At 39.2% G+C, this 16,621-nt stretch overlaps 3 protein-coding genes across 3 annotated transcripts; 1 reads left to right on the plus strand and 2 right to left on the minus strand.

The window, feature by feature from the left end:
* Positions 1 to 1,458: 1,458 nt before the first annotated feature.
* Positions 1,459 to 2,706, plus strand: LOC113761965. Its single transcript, XM_027305175.1, has one exon. It carries the CDS (start codon positions 1,623 to 1,625, stop codon positions 2,250 to 2,252), a length of 630 nt encoding a protein of 209 aa, XP_027160976.1. The 5' UTR covers positions 1,459 to 1,622; the 3' UTR covers positions 2,253 to 2,706.
* Positions 2,658 to 8,316, minus strand: LOC113761962. The gene is made up of 5 exons (XM_027305172.1): positions 5,659 to 8,316; positions 4,309 to 4,943; positions 3,964 to 4,173; positions 3,181 to 3,395; positions 2,658 to 3,013 (listed from the first exon to the last, which is right to left on the minus strand). Exons 1-5 carry the CDS (start codon positions 8,309 to 8,311, stop codon positions 2,968 to 2,970), a joined length of 3,759 nt encoding a protein of 1,252 aa, XP_027160973.1. The 5' UTR covers positions 8,312 to 8,316; the 3' UTR covers positions 2,658 to 2,967.
* A 973-nt stretch (positions 8,317 to 9,289) lies between these two features.
* LOC113761963 (E3 ubiquitin-protein ligase SINAT5-like) lies at positions 9,290 to 14,557 on the minus strand. Its single transcript, XM_027305173.1, has 3 exons — positions 13,940 to 14,557; positions 10,289 to 10,675; positions 9,290 to 9,807 (listed from the first exon to the last, which is right to left on the minus strand). The coding sequence occupies exons 1-3, from the start codon at positions 14,207 to 14,209 to the stop codon at positions 9,445 to 9,447; spliced, it is 1,020 nt and encodes a 339-aa protein (XP_027160974.1). The 5' UTR covers positions 14,210 to 14,557; the 3' UTR covers positions 9,290 to 9,444.
* Between the last annotated feature and the right edge of the window lie 2,064 nt (positions 14,558 to 16,621).

Genomic DNA, 16,621 nt, shown 5'->3' on the forward strand with positions numbered 1-16,621 from the left:
TTACCAGAGATTCATCCCCTTTCTCAGCGGGACATTCTGCTATTTATAACAGACAATTTGGAGGGAAGGACAGTGGGATCCATTTCCCTAGACATTTGATTGAGACAGTGTATCACCTTGACGGGACCACTCTCGGCAGTGTCAGAGTAGTAGACAGAGTCAGGACAGGATACAGTGTCAGGGGTCATGTCTACTGTTCGGTCTTCGGTTTCTTTGCTAGAACCCCGGCTATGGTTGACCATAACACTGTGCCGAGGTGACTGCGGGATGGTAGGAATACCTCGGTCGTCGCGATGCTAGGTGAGGCCGAGGTGGTCGTGACAGATGGGTCTATTATTCCGAAGCGAGGGTATGACCTCGGTTAAATCGAGCCGGAATGACCATTCTCACTTAGCCCCCAAGTCTCCGGGAGAAGGAAACAGCTCGTTCCTTCCCGAGGCTTCCGAATGGTTCCAAAATGCAAATTTGCAATAATGACACGTCATATGCGTGTAGATAAGAAGGAAATGATGAGACGGTTGGCAGCTTTCTGTTGTCCGCTATTATGGATCGCTGCCTCAATGAAATCGTGTAGGTCTGTGGTGCATTGAAGAAGTCGGCACATATGTGAGGGTATGTGCATATATGAATAACAATAACGGTAAATAGTGGTACGTTGGTAGTGGGTTCTCGTGGCTCAATTTCAAGTGAAAATTTGCTTTAAATTCTTTTTAAATTCCAAATCTTTCATCAGTTAAACTGGAGATGACCCTTAGTGGGTGTAGACAGGCTCTAGTTTCTTGAAAGAGTTAATGCAGAATTTTTAGGACACCTCCCTTTATATTCTGTGATTTATGATCTTAAACTTGAGCATCAGTTTTTTTTTTCCCCCCTCATTGATATGATTTGCATAGGGAGGAGTTTGATTTGATGTTTGATTGGTGTCTTAATTCTTATGCGAATGGAGTTTGCATGGGGAGGACGAGGGTATGGGACTTCACAACCATACCTGACCTGTTAGGCGTTTGATTTAGTCCGCTTCCTTGTTTAACGCTCTCTTCCTTAAATCCGTGACTTGGTACCCAATTCACTTCAAACACAATTATCCCAAACGTATCTCTGACTCAAATTCCTATGATTAGCTTAAGCTTCCGACAACAACTCCAAAACCAAAAAAGCGTGCCAAGAAACCGGTGTTCCTCACCCATAAATAAACGCGCTCGATGCAACCAGAACCCTTAGACAGCAAGCTTAGTCCTACAATAAAGAGAGAGCACAGTCAGCATTCCTGAAATATCCTAATCCTCCCACTCCCACCCAACAGGTAACATGATGAACACAACAATCTTTGACGTCAGACAAAATACAAAGCAAGAGATTGTACAGCGGTATCTCATCTCAGCGGCAGTAGATTTAAAGCTTACTAGACTGAGATTATCCCCCTTCTCCAGTTCTCTCCTTCCCCCCCCCTCCTCTCTCTCTCTCTCCCCTTTTTCTCCCATCCACCCAGCCCTTTTTTAGTTTTTTCTTTCTCACCAAATCCTTCCTATATTCTCTTAAGAGCTTTTTCTCGCTCGAAAACATACTGAACAGTCATCAAGAGAGGGAGAGAGAGGAACACGTACTCCCAAGCCTCGACCACCATGATGCACGACCCTTATGCTCCTAGATCTAAGTCCAGCAGCAAAGGCCGTACTAATTTAGCTTCTTGTATAGTGGCCACAGTTTTCCTTCTCATCCTCGCCGCCGGGGCTGTTGTCGCTTACTTCTTGCTTCTTAAGCCCAAAGCTCCCAAGATAGCCGTGGACGCTGTCCAGTTCCCCACTTTCTCCGCTTCCAACGGCACCGTCAACTTCACCTTCTTCCAGTACGTGACCGTCACCAACCCCAACCGGGACGAGTTCACCCATTACGACAGCTCCCTGCAGCTGGTCTATTCCGGGCAGCCCGTCGGCCTGGTGTTCATTCCCGCCGGCAAGATCCAGGGCGGCCGGGCCCAGCACATGTCTGCTAAGTTCAACGTTCAGTCTTACCCTTTGCCGCCTGCTGTGGCAGCAAGAGTTGGTGACAACCAAGCTGCCGCCGCCGCCGCTGGTGGTGGGGGGTCGGTGGGGCCCATGGTGGCAGGCCCCACCATGGAGATAGAGACGAGGATGAAGCTGGAAGGGAGGGTGCGGGTGCTGAAGGTGTTCACCCACAGGGTGGACACCGGGGTGAGGTGTGGAGTGGTGATTGAGGTCACCCGCGGTTCTGTCTTGGGTTTCCACTGCTGATGATGCTGGCTTTCTTTTTTTATTTTATTTTATTTTCTTTATTTAACGTAGTACTAGTAAGATTGAGTAAAATGGCTAGGCCAAGCCAAGCCTAGTAGGTAAGGTAACATTTGTTATGGTGTTTGTGCTGTAAATGCATCCAATTAGAAAGTGCACCGCCAAAAGGGAAAGAAAACTCTGCACTTTCGGTGTGAGGTGTACCTAACTAGCGAAGGAGAGAGGTAGTATTGCAATTTGTAAATTTTAGGAGCAGCAGCTACTGGGTTTTGTATCTACAAAAAAAATTTCCAAGAATTGTTAATGCATTCCTAACATGGAGTTTAAGCAAGGATTGGTATGGTATGATAATAAATCCTCCCATCCCATCCCATCCTCTTGTAGCCAATTGCGAAAAGTAAACAAACATGAAAGGAATTTGAAGGAGTGCAATGCTTATTTCCTTCTTTTTTCATCACATTGCAGCTGTAAGAGGTGGCTGAATGAGGGAGGCTTCAAGATACAATTTCTACATCCAATTCAGTTCAAACGTCTAACATCAGCACTGTAATAACCAATGGCCAAGAAAAACTTCGAGCTTGACCAGCCGCAAATTGACTTTCCAAATTCAGCTTCAGAAAGTAGAACATGCACATGCCAAGGGTCCAATCCGTAACTCAAAACTCCCTCCCTCTGAACTGGAAAAAGTGGAAACCATCCAACTTTGTGGGATCAAGAGTTACAAGGAGCTGGTAGGTTTTTTCAGCTTCCTCCTCGACCTCTTCCTGGTTCACAACAAGAGCGAGATTATAACATACAAACCGGTAAAAGGAGGTGGGAAAAAAACAAACACAAAAATGGTCGTACTCATCCACAACATATTTAAATTTGCTGTAGAGCCAAAAAGAAGCATGCTGCACTTTTGTACAGGCCTGCAGGAGACCAAGTTTACCTTCTGACACGTTTCTTCACACCAAATACCCCTTTCATTAGGCCGTTGATATCCACAGAGCGTTCCTGCATGATCTTATCATGATATATCTTACTTCCAATTTCGGCAATTAATTCTTCTACTTCTTCCAGTGATTGATCCACATTGAGCTGCACCTCCCCTTTTCTGATGACAGATACACCAAATCCATTGGATTTGGCTTCCCGAAAAGCATCCTGCACACAGTTAGCAACAGTCAGGGCGGGAATGAGAGGGTTGCCTATTTGAATAACAACGATAACTTTCGAGATTTATCGTTACTGAAAATCTTTACACAGTCACAGAACAAAGTCGTCCAGTAGCAGTACAGAAAATATATGAGATTCAGCAGAGTAAGAACGTCCATTAAACCTTGATTTTCTCTAACAATTTAAGTACTATTACTCGAGTATAATCATTCAAGCATTGCTGAAGCCCAATAGCTTTGCTTTAGTTCACCAAACTAATCAGGCAACATGCACTGCCTAGATGTATTTACTTTCACCATCCTCTCTATCCAAGGTAAACCCTGAATCAGATTCTTCAATTACTTCAGGAAGAGACAACTGATTGCTCCCCTGAACTAAACAACCTCTCCCGGTTCAGAAATAATAGCTACCGTTGTTTAGAAATATCCTTGAGTAGCCTCCTTGAGTCACCTTGATTTTCTCACTTACAGCCAATCGAAGTACAATATATTGCAAGTAATTTTAACATAAAATTTGCAAAAGCATAGTGATATAAATACACGCAGGCACCATTTACCTTAGGCGGTCGTGCAACAACGAAGGCATTCCCGTTTCCAAGCATTTCCATATGTGCCTGAATAATGTAGCACATATTTTTGCAATCGCCAGCATCTTCAAAAGCAATCACATGATACTGCTTAGGATCCAATTCAAGATCAGCAGCCATCTCTAACGAATATAATCCTATTTTCTGCTCCCCCTCTTGCTCTGTGTATAGTTCGATACACTACAAACCACATAGGGAAAACCACATTATTCAGAAAACAAAAAAATTATATTTAAAAAATTCACCACAGTTGACATTTAAACATAAGACCACCAACACTTTTATCACGTAGAAGAGATTTATTGCACAATTTACCAGTACATAGGGTAGATCCAGCCACCACAAGTAATCCTCTTCCTTTTCATCAGCATATTCACGATACTTGCTCACAACAGCCTGTGGACCAAATACTTCCATTTCTCTTTTAACCTTATTGAGTTTTTCTTTAATTAACTCTTGACCCCTTTCAGGCAATTTATCCATCAAATCAGCTGCTTCCTTTATTTCTTTCTCAGTAATCCATCGGTCCAAGTCCTTCCCCATATCCCTCATAATGGCTTTGACTTCTGGATCTGTTTCTGCATTGTAAGACTCTAGAAACCCCTGAGACCATTTCCTCGTGTGTTGCCAGTACTCTTTGCCTGATTTTTTGCCAGCTCTAACAGAGCCATCACTCCCTTCGACAACTGTCCTGGGAGTTTTGGGAGTCTTTTTTTGAGGCTTTGTATATTCATTACACAATGCCGAGGCTTCACCTGATGAAGATTCTTTTGATAGCTGAAGAGAGTCTTCCTCATTTTGCTTTGTGATATTTGACTTCCTAACATTGTCAGGAACAAGTTCTTTCCGTTGAGCTGAGGAATTTTTCAAAAACTCAGGAATTTTTTCCACAGGGGGCCCTCTCCACCGAGGTATAATTTTCTCTGGTGGATCATACAGGCTAATGCCATCTATAAAAAAGGATAAAAATATCAGATCTTTTGTTGTGCAATTATTTTGAAGGGAAAAAAATGCACAAACATGAAAAACCAGTCAAAAACAGACGAAAACTTCCATAGAATCTCAGACAGATACTACAAACTCAGAGCAGTGGCAGATCCATTGAAGCTTGTTCATAAGTTTTAAAAATAACACTAATTCCAACATAAGAGAAATATAGGGCAAAGAAAAACAAGATGAACACCGAAAGAATTACTGTATAGCTTTACCGAAAGAAATATAGGACAGTTGTCCCTTTGTACCCTTGTCCAATTACTGTATAGCTTTTGTGATGATTTATAAAACTAACACGTTTCGACAAAAAAAAAAACACCGAAAGAAGCTCTAGGGAGGACTTATTCTCAGGTACATTTTTCATGCTTATAAAATCTAGGAAAAAACGTTAGCACGCTACTCCGATGAAACTGCAACTCCAAATTCATAAAAAATTCAAACATTGCCCAACCCTCATTCCGACAAAACCCCTACACCCCCAATTAGAGAGAGAGAGGTCGGCTAATGTTGCCAGGAAAACAGTTGGAGTCTAACTTATTTAAGCAATAGACAGAAGTAATGTAATAGGCCACCTCAATACTTTCTCAAAGTTATGAGTGCTTTACTTCAGATTCTTAGCTCCGTATCTAAGAGCTAAGAACTGAACAGAAAAACTGACAAAGAATTTATTACCTCGTCCATAATCAAGGTTCTCAATATTTGAGTGGACCCATTCATGCAGATTCGCTAACTTAGCATTCTCTTGCTCAACTTTCTTCTCAAGACCACTATAGAATGCAATTTTATCTTCATCATCCATTAGATGAAATGGATCTCTTCCAGCCATTTCATTTTCACGAACTTTAAACACGATTTCTCTCAGCCTTTCATTTTTCATCCATTCAAGTTCATTGCCATCTTCACCAGGCATAAGTTGACCCATGTCTGCCTTTAAGTTCACATCATCATTTGTCCTGGCCTTTGCCATCATATAGTTGTCTCTAAAGCCAACTCCAATCTTTTTAACAATGGGTTCAATTTCATGGAAGTTCTCCTCTAGCCAGTTCTCCTTATTCACTGATGAAGCCAGCTTCCAATTTCTGCCTTTGCTTTCTTCACCAGATGGATTTCCAGGCAACTGAAGATTAACCTCTCCTTTTGGTTCTTTAACATCCTTGCTACTATGCTCCTTGGCTGGAGTTTTCTGGTTTCCTCCAAAGATTGAGTCTACACAAGTAACTGAAAAATCTAAAGATTCAATGGAATCAGAAAGAGGAAAAGGTTTGCTGTCATCTTGCTCTTCCTGGCTCATGACAATGTCTGTTTCCGTCTCTTTAGGTAACTTTGCTGCAGATGATTCAGTTTCTGAAAGTCTCATGGTTCCAAGATCATCCTTTAGTTGTTGACCTCCTTCCACAATCTTGGGATGTCTACCGATGGTTGGAAGATATTCTGTTCTTCTTGAAGAAGATATCTCAGGTGTACAGATAGAATCATGGATCTTGGTCAAAGTGGAAGTGTGGGGTGGTCTTTCACTTCCATCTGACCTCTGGCTTGTATCTACATCTCTTTCCTTCTGGTCTAACTCAGTCAAAAAAGGGTGAACCCGTTCCTCAGTTCTTGCTTCATGTTCAAAAGTTGACCCTATATCGTCATGCTTTTTTGCGAGGTATTCTCTTGCTTCTTTAACAGATTTTATCACCCTAAACTTCCTTGCAACAGAACTATGACTAGCTTTGTTCAAATGATCGTTGGAAGTCTTGGATTGTTCAGAGTCTTGCACTGCATCAAATGAATGCAAATCTAAGTTAGTGACATCCTTTTCTATCACAGGCCTGTCACTGCCATCTAGGAATTTCTTGCTTATGAGTTGACTGGATTGAGTCCATGCATTTTCAGTTGAAGCGTCATCAGTGTTAGGCCCACTCTCATCTTCCAAATCTTCAGACAAAGATGTATGCTCACTAGTTCCACTACCATCCCTTGCTTTTCCTTCATATCCATCAGGATGCTCCACTTGAGACCTATTGGCAAATCCATGCTTCTGATTTATTTCCTCTCCATTGGACAATACATTAAAAGTCTGATGATCTTTTGCATCACTATTATCAGGTAAAGAATCCCCTTTTTCACTTTCTCGCACTTGCCTCGCCAGAGCTCTGGTTTCCGGAACTTTATGATCAACATCCACAGATAAGTTATCCTCACTAACCACCACGTAGTTGGGTGAGACAGGAGTGTCATTTGATTCCCCCGCTTTCAAAATGCTGTTCATTAGTTCTTGCTTATCAAGCTGAGGCCGCTCAATAGAAGCAGTTACTGGCTCTGTGGAATCCTGAATTACTTCCAACATGCCTTTCCTTGTCTTCTCTTTCTCCAATCTAGCTTTTAATTTTCTCCTCATCATTTCTTTCTCAGACCTCGTGTACTCCAGCTTACCTTCCTTGATTGTAAACAATCGCTTGAAAGCCAGGATTACAAAGACACAACATGCCACTGTGATTCCAACCGTGGGCAATTTCGTTTGCAGAACAGGTCTTAGACTAACTCCCTGAATCATATTAACAAGGTCAGATTTTGCTTCTGAAGCAACAAACTTTACCACAGAACTATTCCCGGGAAGCACATCTTTGCCATTCTCCAATTCTCTAGCCACAAATTTTGCACGAGAAACTCTCTCATTCACTAATTCAGTAAAATCCTTCACATTTCCCTCCATATACAACAAAGGGTCGACCCCACTTCTTCGGAAAATCTCATCCTCGTTAACAGCAACCCTTTCAACCTTAGCCTCAGAATCTTGAAAAATAGTAAAAATAGGACCAGTCCCTATACCCCAAAACTCAACATCCTTCTTATACTGCTCAACCCAATCCTCTAGCTTATCCCAGAACACGTTCCCACCCAAAAGTTTTGATTTTGATTCCAATTCAGTTCCTCTGATGATATTCCCAGGAGGATTAGCAGCATCAGGACTAGTAGCAGCGTTCTGAGAATCAGAATTGGGACTGACCTGTTTGTGCTGAGTGAGCTTTTTCCTCAGATAGTTTTGGCGGTTGGAGGGGCGGCGAAGTCGAGCACAAAGTTTGAGTCTTGAGTGCGAAGAGAGGGGTGAGTATATTGGGGAAAGAGGGAATTTCTTGGAGTTGGGTATTGAGAGCCTTGATGAACGGGTCTTCTTCTTCCATGATTTGAAGGGAAAATTGGGAGAGAAAATACTATCACTAGTTGGTAGTGGTGGGGAGAGTAGATGATTGCTCGAGGTTGTGGAGCGATTGAGAAGATCCATGGATGAAAGTATTAAGTAGTTCACATTCTTGTTGGACGATAGGGGGAAAAAGTGCATAAACTCCTAATAAAACCCCGTGCAAATGGTTCATCATCATTATTATTATTATTTTGCAGATAGCTTGAGACTGTATTTTTCGTTTTTTCTTTTTCCCTTTTTTTTTAAAAAAAAAATTGTTTGAAGACGCCACGAATTAGAATTGTACCTTAAATTAACTGCATCCATTTCTTTTCTTTTTTTTGTTATTTTTTAGTATTTTTTAACTAGTGCGGGCGACGGACGTCGAACTGATTCTGGGATTCTAACAGGGAATTGTATTCATGGTCTGCTCCCAAATGTTGGGAAATTGAAAACCACATCTGGATGGGATTTTCTTGATCAGTTAGACAATGATTATTTGGACGACTAAAATCCTCGAAATGAAGATTTTGCCCCATCCATGGCCATCTTCTAATGGGAAGGGAAGATGGGGAAGATGGGGAAGATGGGAAGGGAAGACAGGTTAGAAACCATAATAAAATTAATGTTTTTCATTCCTTATCAAGCGGCATACTTACTGAATACAAAATGCGAATTCATTTGCATTCTATCGTTTCTTTTTTTTTTATTAATTTTCCTTCATTTTTTTCAATAATATTTTGCATTTTATCCAATTATTTGGAACATGACAATCTTGCACATCGCTTCTTTCCTCAATTTACACGAAGCACCCTCCTCTGCAATTGCCATTGGTAGATAATATTGGAAAAAGTCTGTCAGCATCTAACTTCCAATTATGGGGTAAATTTTAAAAAAAAAAAAAAAAAAATCACTGTTGAACAATAACCTTTGAAAAACAAATAAAAGAAAAAATAAAAGTTCAAACAATTTAGCCGTGCAATTGAAAAAAGCATGATTCCGTGAAAATGCCCATTCTTGCATGCATGCGTAAAACACACACAACAGAAATAGAAATAGAAATACTCCCATCATTCCTGACAAGGAACAAGGCTTGTTCTTTAGCAACTCTCATCTTAAATTTGATTGTAAAAAATATAAGCAACAATTCCAAGAAAGCGAGAGAGTTTATTAATCAACTCCGGCCAATTGATGCACATATTCAATGATTTTGGACATCTCAAGGCACATATAACGTGAGAAAGAAAAAAAATCAGCAAAGGTACAGATAGATTAGTGTACTGGGAGTAATTTTAACTACAGAGATTAGGTATGCATGCCCCGTTTTCTGGATTCTGCTGTTCCTTCCATATTCGCCCCGTTACACGTAGCTTGAGCTCTTTCCTGTCTCCACCAGAAAAGAACAGAGCCATGTTGCGCTGTATAATCAGACCATCATGGCTGTCCCTGACTTTCTTGTGACTGTCTCTAATGCTTCTAGGAGTGCCCTCCCAGGTGAGTTTCCGGCCATTGCCTCCAACCTCCAAGCTGTAGCTGAAGTTCCGAGCTTGCATCTCATCTCCCATAAATCGAAGAAACGCCATATAAACAGGAGCCATGCCAAGTTGAAAAGCTTCAAAATGCAGGCAGAAGTAGTGGCTGAAACAATTAAAAACCTGAAAAGGAACACAGTATAGAGCATACTCATCACTCACCAGTAAAGGGAAGCAAAATGCAGTCCTTGGCCAAATTCTTTTGAAGTCACTGCTACATAATGAGCATTTGGTTCCCTTAGGCCTTATCTTTCTTTTTTAAAGAAAAGGGGAAGAGGTGGTGGGGGCAGATATTCTTTGGAAACACTGGGCAGTTATTAACTACTAAGCACTGAAATCATAGAAACAAGAGCTCTTCTAAAGGAGCAGCGGAAAAAACATGAGCATAACAGAGAAAGGAAGTCTGAAATGAATAGGTTCTGCATAACACGATGACCTACATATGATAATAACAAAGTATTCTCATGAACTTAACTAAATCAGAGTACAGCTGGCTCCAAGGTTTAACCCATAAGTTACAACTAAATATTCAATATCCACCATAAAGTCCAAATTTGTTTGGAAGCAATATTTAAGGAAAGAATACAGAAAGGAAATCACTTACAGTTAGCATCCATGTAGCATTTTCTACTTCTCGAGGATTAGATTTGACATAACGGTGATTAAAAGTGCAGCCAGAGTGCATGTCCACCTTGTGATCATCTCGCAGATGCGCAACTAGGTGAGGAATATCACCAAGAACTGAGCACTCTGAACCAGCATATGGACAGTTGTAAGGTCTAAAATTACACACAGCCTCATGTTTCAATTTACTGTAATAAGGGAAGATCTCAGGGCATCCAAGGGAGCAATACTTGCACGGTAGTTCAAGTGATTCAGCCACCTTCTCTAGTGCTAAACATCTTATGTCACCAAGCTCCTGCCTACATGTTGGACAGCGATTATGTACCCTCACTTTACAGGTGGAACAGAGCGTATGCCCATTGTGGCACTGCAGTAAACAACAATGCATTTGCTTAAAAAGCATGTTAAAGAGAATGCCATGCAATGATAAAAAAGGGAAAACCTGATCTTTCTGGAAGAAACAGTTAAGATGCTATGAAAATTGTAAATAGATTAAAACAAATCACTTTCAATAGATTAAATACTAAATAGAGATTTAGTTAGAGAGATTGAAACAATTCAAGCAACTCTCAGAAAAATAACTCGAGAACTGACATGAAACATGTAACAAACAGCTCCAAGATAAATGAAAATGGTGGAGCATTATTAACAGTTCAAAATGCCACTAGAGGGTCTAAAATGCTTCTAGCAGTCAAAGTACTTACACATGCACTCACATTCATCGATTGCTTTCATGAGGATGTATCTTTAGTTAATCTGACCAACTCAGGAGTAATCAAATGTAATATATCCACTAAATTTAGAGAGTCAATGGTACATTATCTCATGGGCAAAATTCCATAGTGAAGTAGTTTTATTTAACTTTCAAATACTTTACCACAAGACGTACTATTCTAAGGTGTATGTACGTATACGGTTTATGATTTTTTTTAGATTAAAGATATTTGTTGATTTTGTTCATATCCTGAATATAGAGAAAACTACTCCTGAGAAAGTGAGTATAAACTCTAGTATCAACTCCTTTGTCTGCAACTATTTTTCTTTTATTCCGAAATTTCCTCCTCTCCTGTTCTCCACTCTTCCCTCTCCTTCTCCTCCTGTCTCTTCTCCAAATCTTCCAACCAAACAGTCCATTCACTTTTTGATGTGCAGCCACCAAGGCCCAACACTAGTAATACTAGTTTTAGTTTTGTAACCATTGACTTCTTGATAACCTCCTTTTTTATACTAACCCTGCAATTTCTTTTTGTTGGCATCATTGTTTATTAATAAGGGTTTACTCTTACTCCTGATAAGGGCTTGTACAGTGGCAGTTCAGTATTGATCGTGGTGGAGGAAAAGATTGGGAGTGGAAGAGGACAGCAGAAGCGCGGCATGCGGTCTACTCTTCTACTTGATTATTCCCTTCTCACATATGCATAGAAAAATGATCGAGAAGGAGAGGAAAGAATTAAGGGAGTTTGGCTAGAAAAAGTAAAACTCAGAGGAAGGAAGAAAGGCAAAAGAAGAAGAAAGAGTCTAAGAATCGGGCAACAGAGTTTCCACTAACCAAAGAAACGATATTTATTTAGTTTCCAATAAAAATATCTTTAATATGGAAAATAACCCTTTATAGAGATACATCATGTACAATCACATATATGACGTTATTCAAAAATAAAGCTGCAAAATTATAGCTGAGAGTAAGAGATTATCCCAGCTCTCGAAATATTAAATCCCTGACTTCAAAGTAATGCTGGATAATTGAAGCAATAACTTCCAAGTTCAACCAAAGATCAACAATAATAAAGAAAAGATTCCACCAATAGAACCTAGGATGCTTTTATCATTACTTGGAAATACACACTTAAGGTGTCTAAGCCCCCAACTACTGCTGGATAATTCAAAATAAAATCTTATTTGAAGCTACAATTTTATGAGTTGACAATGATAATTTAAGGAAAATTACCACAGATCATGTTTGATAAGAAAAAGAAAGAGGATGTAACAATTATGCAAATCAAAAGAAGATCCCTGGTGCTTGACAGAGAAATATAAGCAAACACCACTAAACCAACAGGATAAAATATATTGGGTACTCACACATGGGTAAGATTTTAAACAGCACAAGTTATAGATAGAAAAAGATTCTGAGCCACATTAGTTCCATAGACTAAATTCAGATCCTGCATATCCCATGGTTTTTGCTTTGTGCCTTGAAGGCAGTAGGTGAATGAAACTTGCTTAAGCTAACTCTTCGGATGTAGAAGTTACACCAACATAAAATGTTTCATTCTGCTATCAAAACAAGAAATTAGGACAAACAAAATTTTGATCCCCCACGTTTTCCTTAAACCAAGCAAGAAATAATAGAAGATACAATGCCAACAAAATTCCCCTTTATCTCGTGCTTTTTGAATTTTTACAGCCTCTTTTCTTCTTGTTTACGCCACAAAGAAGAGAAACAGCAACTATTGAATAACCTCGTACACTTTGTTCTTCCACTACACCCCTTCCCAAGCCTGGTCCCTGTACAGTATTCTCCTTGTCCTTTTTTTTTCTTAATGCCAATAAAGTAATTAGAAGTTTCTTTCCCACTTTCTCTATAGGAGTTTTCCCCTGTATGCCTTTTGATCCCTTTGGTCATTATTTTCCTATCAGATCATTTCTTGACATTCCAAAAATGTCATTGATCAAGAAAGAGGCAGACAACTTAGCTTAATACTCTATGCTGCTCAGTACACATTAATTTAGTCCAAGTTCCAATAAAGCAAAAATCTTATAGAAGAGCCATAAGACAGAATATACAACATAAGTGCCATAAACACAATTTTCCAACAAAAAAACCTAAATTGTTTTCCCTTCATCTGAACCTAATTTTATCCACAAAATGTAAAGTTAAAGTGCGTCATTGAAATTTTCATTTTGAATTTAGATCACATAAACAGAAACTTCTGAAGGACAAGCAATATATCGTGCAATTTGCTGCATAGACTTCCGACCTGTAGCACATAAAGGAGGACTGTGCAGAGAAAAAGAATTAAGAGCCACCACGTACAATATCCAGTTTCCACAACAACACACATCTTGCTCCTTTGAATGCTTTTCAACTCAGACCATTTGACACCAACAAATTCAATCAGAAACAAAAAGGCAAACCTAAGTTTCTTATAAGTTTCAGAAACCTCTAGTATCATATAACAGCCCAAATTAGCATGTCTAGATCCTCAAACTAACGGATAACAATAAAGCAGGGCAACTCGGAAACCTCAGTTAAATCTATTCAACCAGTAATGCCCTTTCTACAAAAAACCCAACTTTATTTCATAACCCACCAAAATTACCCAAGAATGCATCCCAATCATTTCCACCAACTTGACAAGAATCATTGAAGAGCAAACAAAACACAATTAACATAATACTGTGCACATATTGGATATAACGGAATCATGAAACGGACCACAAATCCCTATCATCCAACAGTTTGAAAAAAGAAAGCAGAACAATCAATTAAAAGCAAAAAAAAAAAGGCGATCTTGCATCAGTTAACCCATGAGGAATAAAGATCCAACCTTTGAAATGAATTTGAGGGAATTACGGCTAAAGAGCAAAATAGTGCAAACCCATAATCTGAATAGAGAAAATAACAGACCTGATGGATTGGAGGGTACATAGAATTGGTACAAACGGGGCATTCAAGGAGCTCATGGACACTGGGAGAGGAAGGAATCAGGACCCCAGCATTTTGGTTGTTGATGATGTTATTATTGTTGATGAGATTGATGTTGTGGGATGATTTTGTAGAGGATGAAAACTGGGAATGAATGTTCAAATGAGAAGAAGGGTGGGGGTGGGGGTGGATCTCATCCTCATCAACAATTCCATCTGAAGATGTTATGCATTCAATGCTATCTGATTCCATTCATAAAACCCAAATCTTCAACGAGAAACAAAAATTAAAAAAAAAAAAAGGGAACAATTATGTACAAACCTGAAACAATTACTACTAACAGTTTTATTTAAAAGAAAAAAAGGGATAATACTAGCAATTAGTATGTGTTCTGGGGCTGTAATGGGGCTTGAATATGCAGAATGCGGTGGTCAAATTGTTTCAGGTTTTGATCTCTTCAAGGATGAAGAAAAGGAAACAAGGAGAGAGAGTATAATGCTTTCTTTTTTTTGATTGGGGGATTTTTTTTTTTCTTATTCTTCTGCCTCTCCAAACATCGGGAGCGGGGGGTGGCTCTCACTTTTGCCAGAGCGGTTTGGAGATGCGAGGGGTAGATGACATTAGGGACTAACTAGTGCTATATTTTAAGCAGACTTCCAAGGTGGTTTAAACTTTAAAAAACTCGTCTCGTTTCCAATTTTCCTTATTTTTCGAATGACTGTTTAAATTTTGAAATTGCTCTTGCGTTTGTTTTCTCCTATGTGGTACTGTAAAACTTTGCCAAACAACCGTAAAATGAAATACGGTGGAGATTCATTCAGTTGCACAGAGCCTCAGAAACCAGTATAAATAGCATTGGTAGAATTTGTTCTGCATTTAGAAAATGGAAATGTAAATGTAAATAACTTCCATGTTTTCCATATACTACGTCTTACTATATATGGAATTGAAAATTGACTCCTCTATGTAGCTATATATGCAACAGTCTCCTGAACGATAAATCCTAAATTATGTTATAGAGACTAATATGTTTTTCTGGAACGTGGTCAGCGAGTGCGTAGAAATTAGTCTGGACCGGCGGTGGTTTAGTTTTCTTCGAGTTTTCTTTAGGTCTTTTCATGTCCCCTTCCCTAATATAGAGTAAGTGTAGATCTATTGTGTTCAGAAATTATCCAAAATATAACTTCCCAAAAGGAAGAAAAAAAAATGCTACTCTATATGGATAAATAAGGGTACGGTAAATCTCAATTAATACTGGTAGTTAGTAGTAGTTAATCTCGCTCAAGTCTTGCTTGTTGCGTGACACTAACTTTCTCCTTTTCTATAAAATTGGAAATGATTTGTGGATATAGAAGCAAGATGATCCATGTTTGTTGATGATTATGTCATAGAACTCTATACTTTGGAGGATGTTTATCCTTGAAAGGTGTCTTCATCGAGAAGTTTGTGATTTTATCGAGAAGTTTATGTCATAGAACTCTATACTTTGCTTGTTGGCTGTGATTTTGTATTTTCTTGGAGATTATAAAACATACTTTTTATCTTACATACATCACATCACAAAAAGTGGATGTGTTTGAACAAACAAGATTTAAAGTAAAATAATTTACTTCACAAATTTCAATCACCTTTTTTATCTCACATGCATCACATCACAAAAAATATTACAGTAATTATTTCAAATAAATCATCCAAATAAACTCTTATCCAAACAAATTCACTAGTACCTACCCACAAAAAAAAAAAAAAAGGAAATGAGAATGAAATTGCATCCAATATGACATAATCGAAGTTGTCTTGCAGTTTAAAGGTTTGGAGCCTAGTGCGGTACGAAAAAAGGGAAAAAAAAAAAAGAAGAAGATGATTCATAGAACAAGATTTATCATGGCGGACAAGATAAAAGATTACTGTTTCACAACATGCATAGACTAACTGAATAGTGCCTTCTTTATCTACTACTGTGGTTTATGAATGAGAGACCTGTTTGTGCGTATATGATTTAATTGCAGATAGAAAAGTAGGGGTCAAAGTGGCATAAATGATGGCTTAGTTTAAAAGTTACTTCAAAGCAAAAGGTCCACTACAGCCTACAGAACCACAAACAACATACAGAAGCATCGATCAAATCAATTCATTGCTTGTAATGGGCTAATCATTGAGGAGGAATGTTACGTCATCCTCCCACTGATCACAATTTGCAGTTCAACCTGTAAGCCATTAATCAAAGTTCTCTGCTTGTATTATTGGACTTGATCATCAGCTAAACCAATAGTACTTAACTAGTAATCCTCTGTTGTGTTGGACTTTCTTTTCAATAAAGAAAGCTGAAAGCTGTGCAGGCTGGACTGAGGTTATCGTCTCGAAAAGCAGCTGCAGCACCATAATAATCTTCTGCTCAATTTGAGAAAAACAGAAGAGAGTTTTCCAAGCTGTTTATTGAATATAATACTCGAGAAGATAAGATAATACATGCATTGTCGAAAGTGGGGTAAAGGGCGCAGGGAAGGACGATTATGAAGTACCACAATATCCTATCATGGCCAAAATCATGCAGGTCGGTACCTAAAATTTTGACACACTCATTCCTGCTCAGCAAGAACCACCGTGGTTTGTGGCGGTTGGAGCCTGGAGGACCAAAATCACACAACGTTTGTTTAAGAATGA

This window comes from Coffea eugenioides, chromosome 2 (genome assembly GCF_003713205.1).
Source record: "Coffea eugenioides isolate CCC68of chromosome 2, Ceug_1.0, whole genome shotgun sequence".
NCBI classification, from domain to species: Eukaryota; Viridiplantae; Streptophyta; class Magnoliopsida; order Gentianales; family Rubiaceae; genus Coffea; species Coffea eugenioides.

Excerpts from the sequence above, each read along its gene's own strand:
- LOC113761965 (XM_027305175.1), top strand. The coding sequence starts at position 1,623 with ATGATGCACGACCCTTATGCTCCTAGATCTAAGTCCAGCAGCAAAGGC.
- LOC113761962 (XM_027305172.1), bottom strand. The coding sequence starts at position 8,311 with ATGCACTTTTTCCCCCTATCGTCCAACAAGAATGTGAACTACTTAATA. Across the intron at positions 4,944-5,658 it reads GAACCTTGATTATGGACGAG|ATGGCATTAGCCTGTATGAT; the intron begins GTAATAAATTCT and ends CCTTTTTTATAG. Across the intron at positions 4,174-4,308 it reads TGGATCTACCCTATGTACTG|TGTATCGAACTATACACAGA; the intron begins GTAAATTGTGCA and ends TGTGGTTTGTAG.
- LOC113761963 (XM_027305173.1), bottom strand. The coding sequence starts at position 14,209 with ATGGAATCAGATAGCATTGAATGCATAACATCTTCAGATGGAATTGTT. Across the intron at positions 10,676-13,939 it reads TGTACCCTCCAATCCATCAG|TGCCACAATGGGCATACGCT; the intron begins GTCTGTTATTTT and ends TGTTTACTGCAG. Across the intron at positions 9,808-10,288 it reads ATGCTACATGGATGCTAACT|GTTTTTAATTGTTTCAGCCA; the intron begins GTAAGTGATTTC and ends GTTCCTTTTCAG.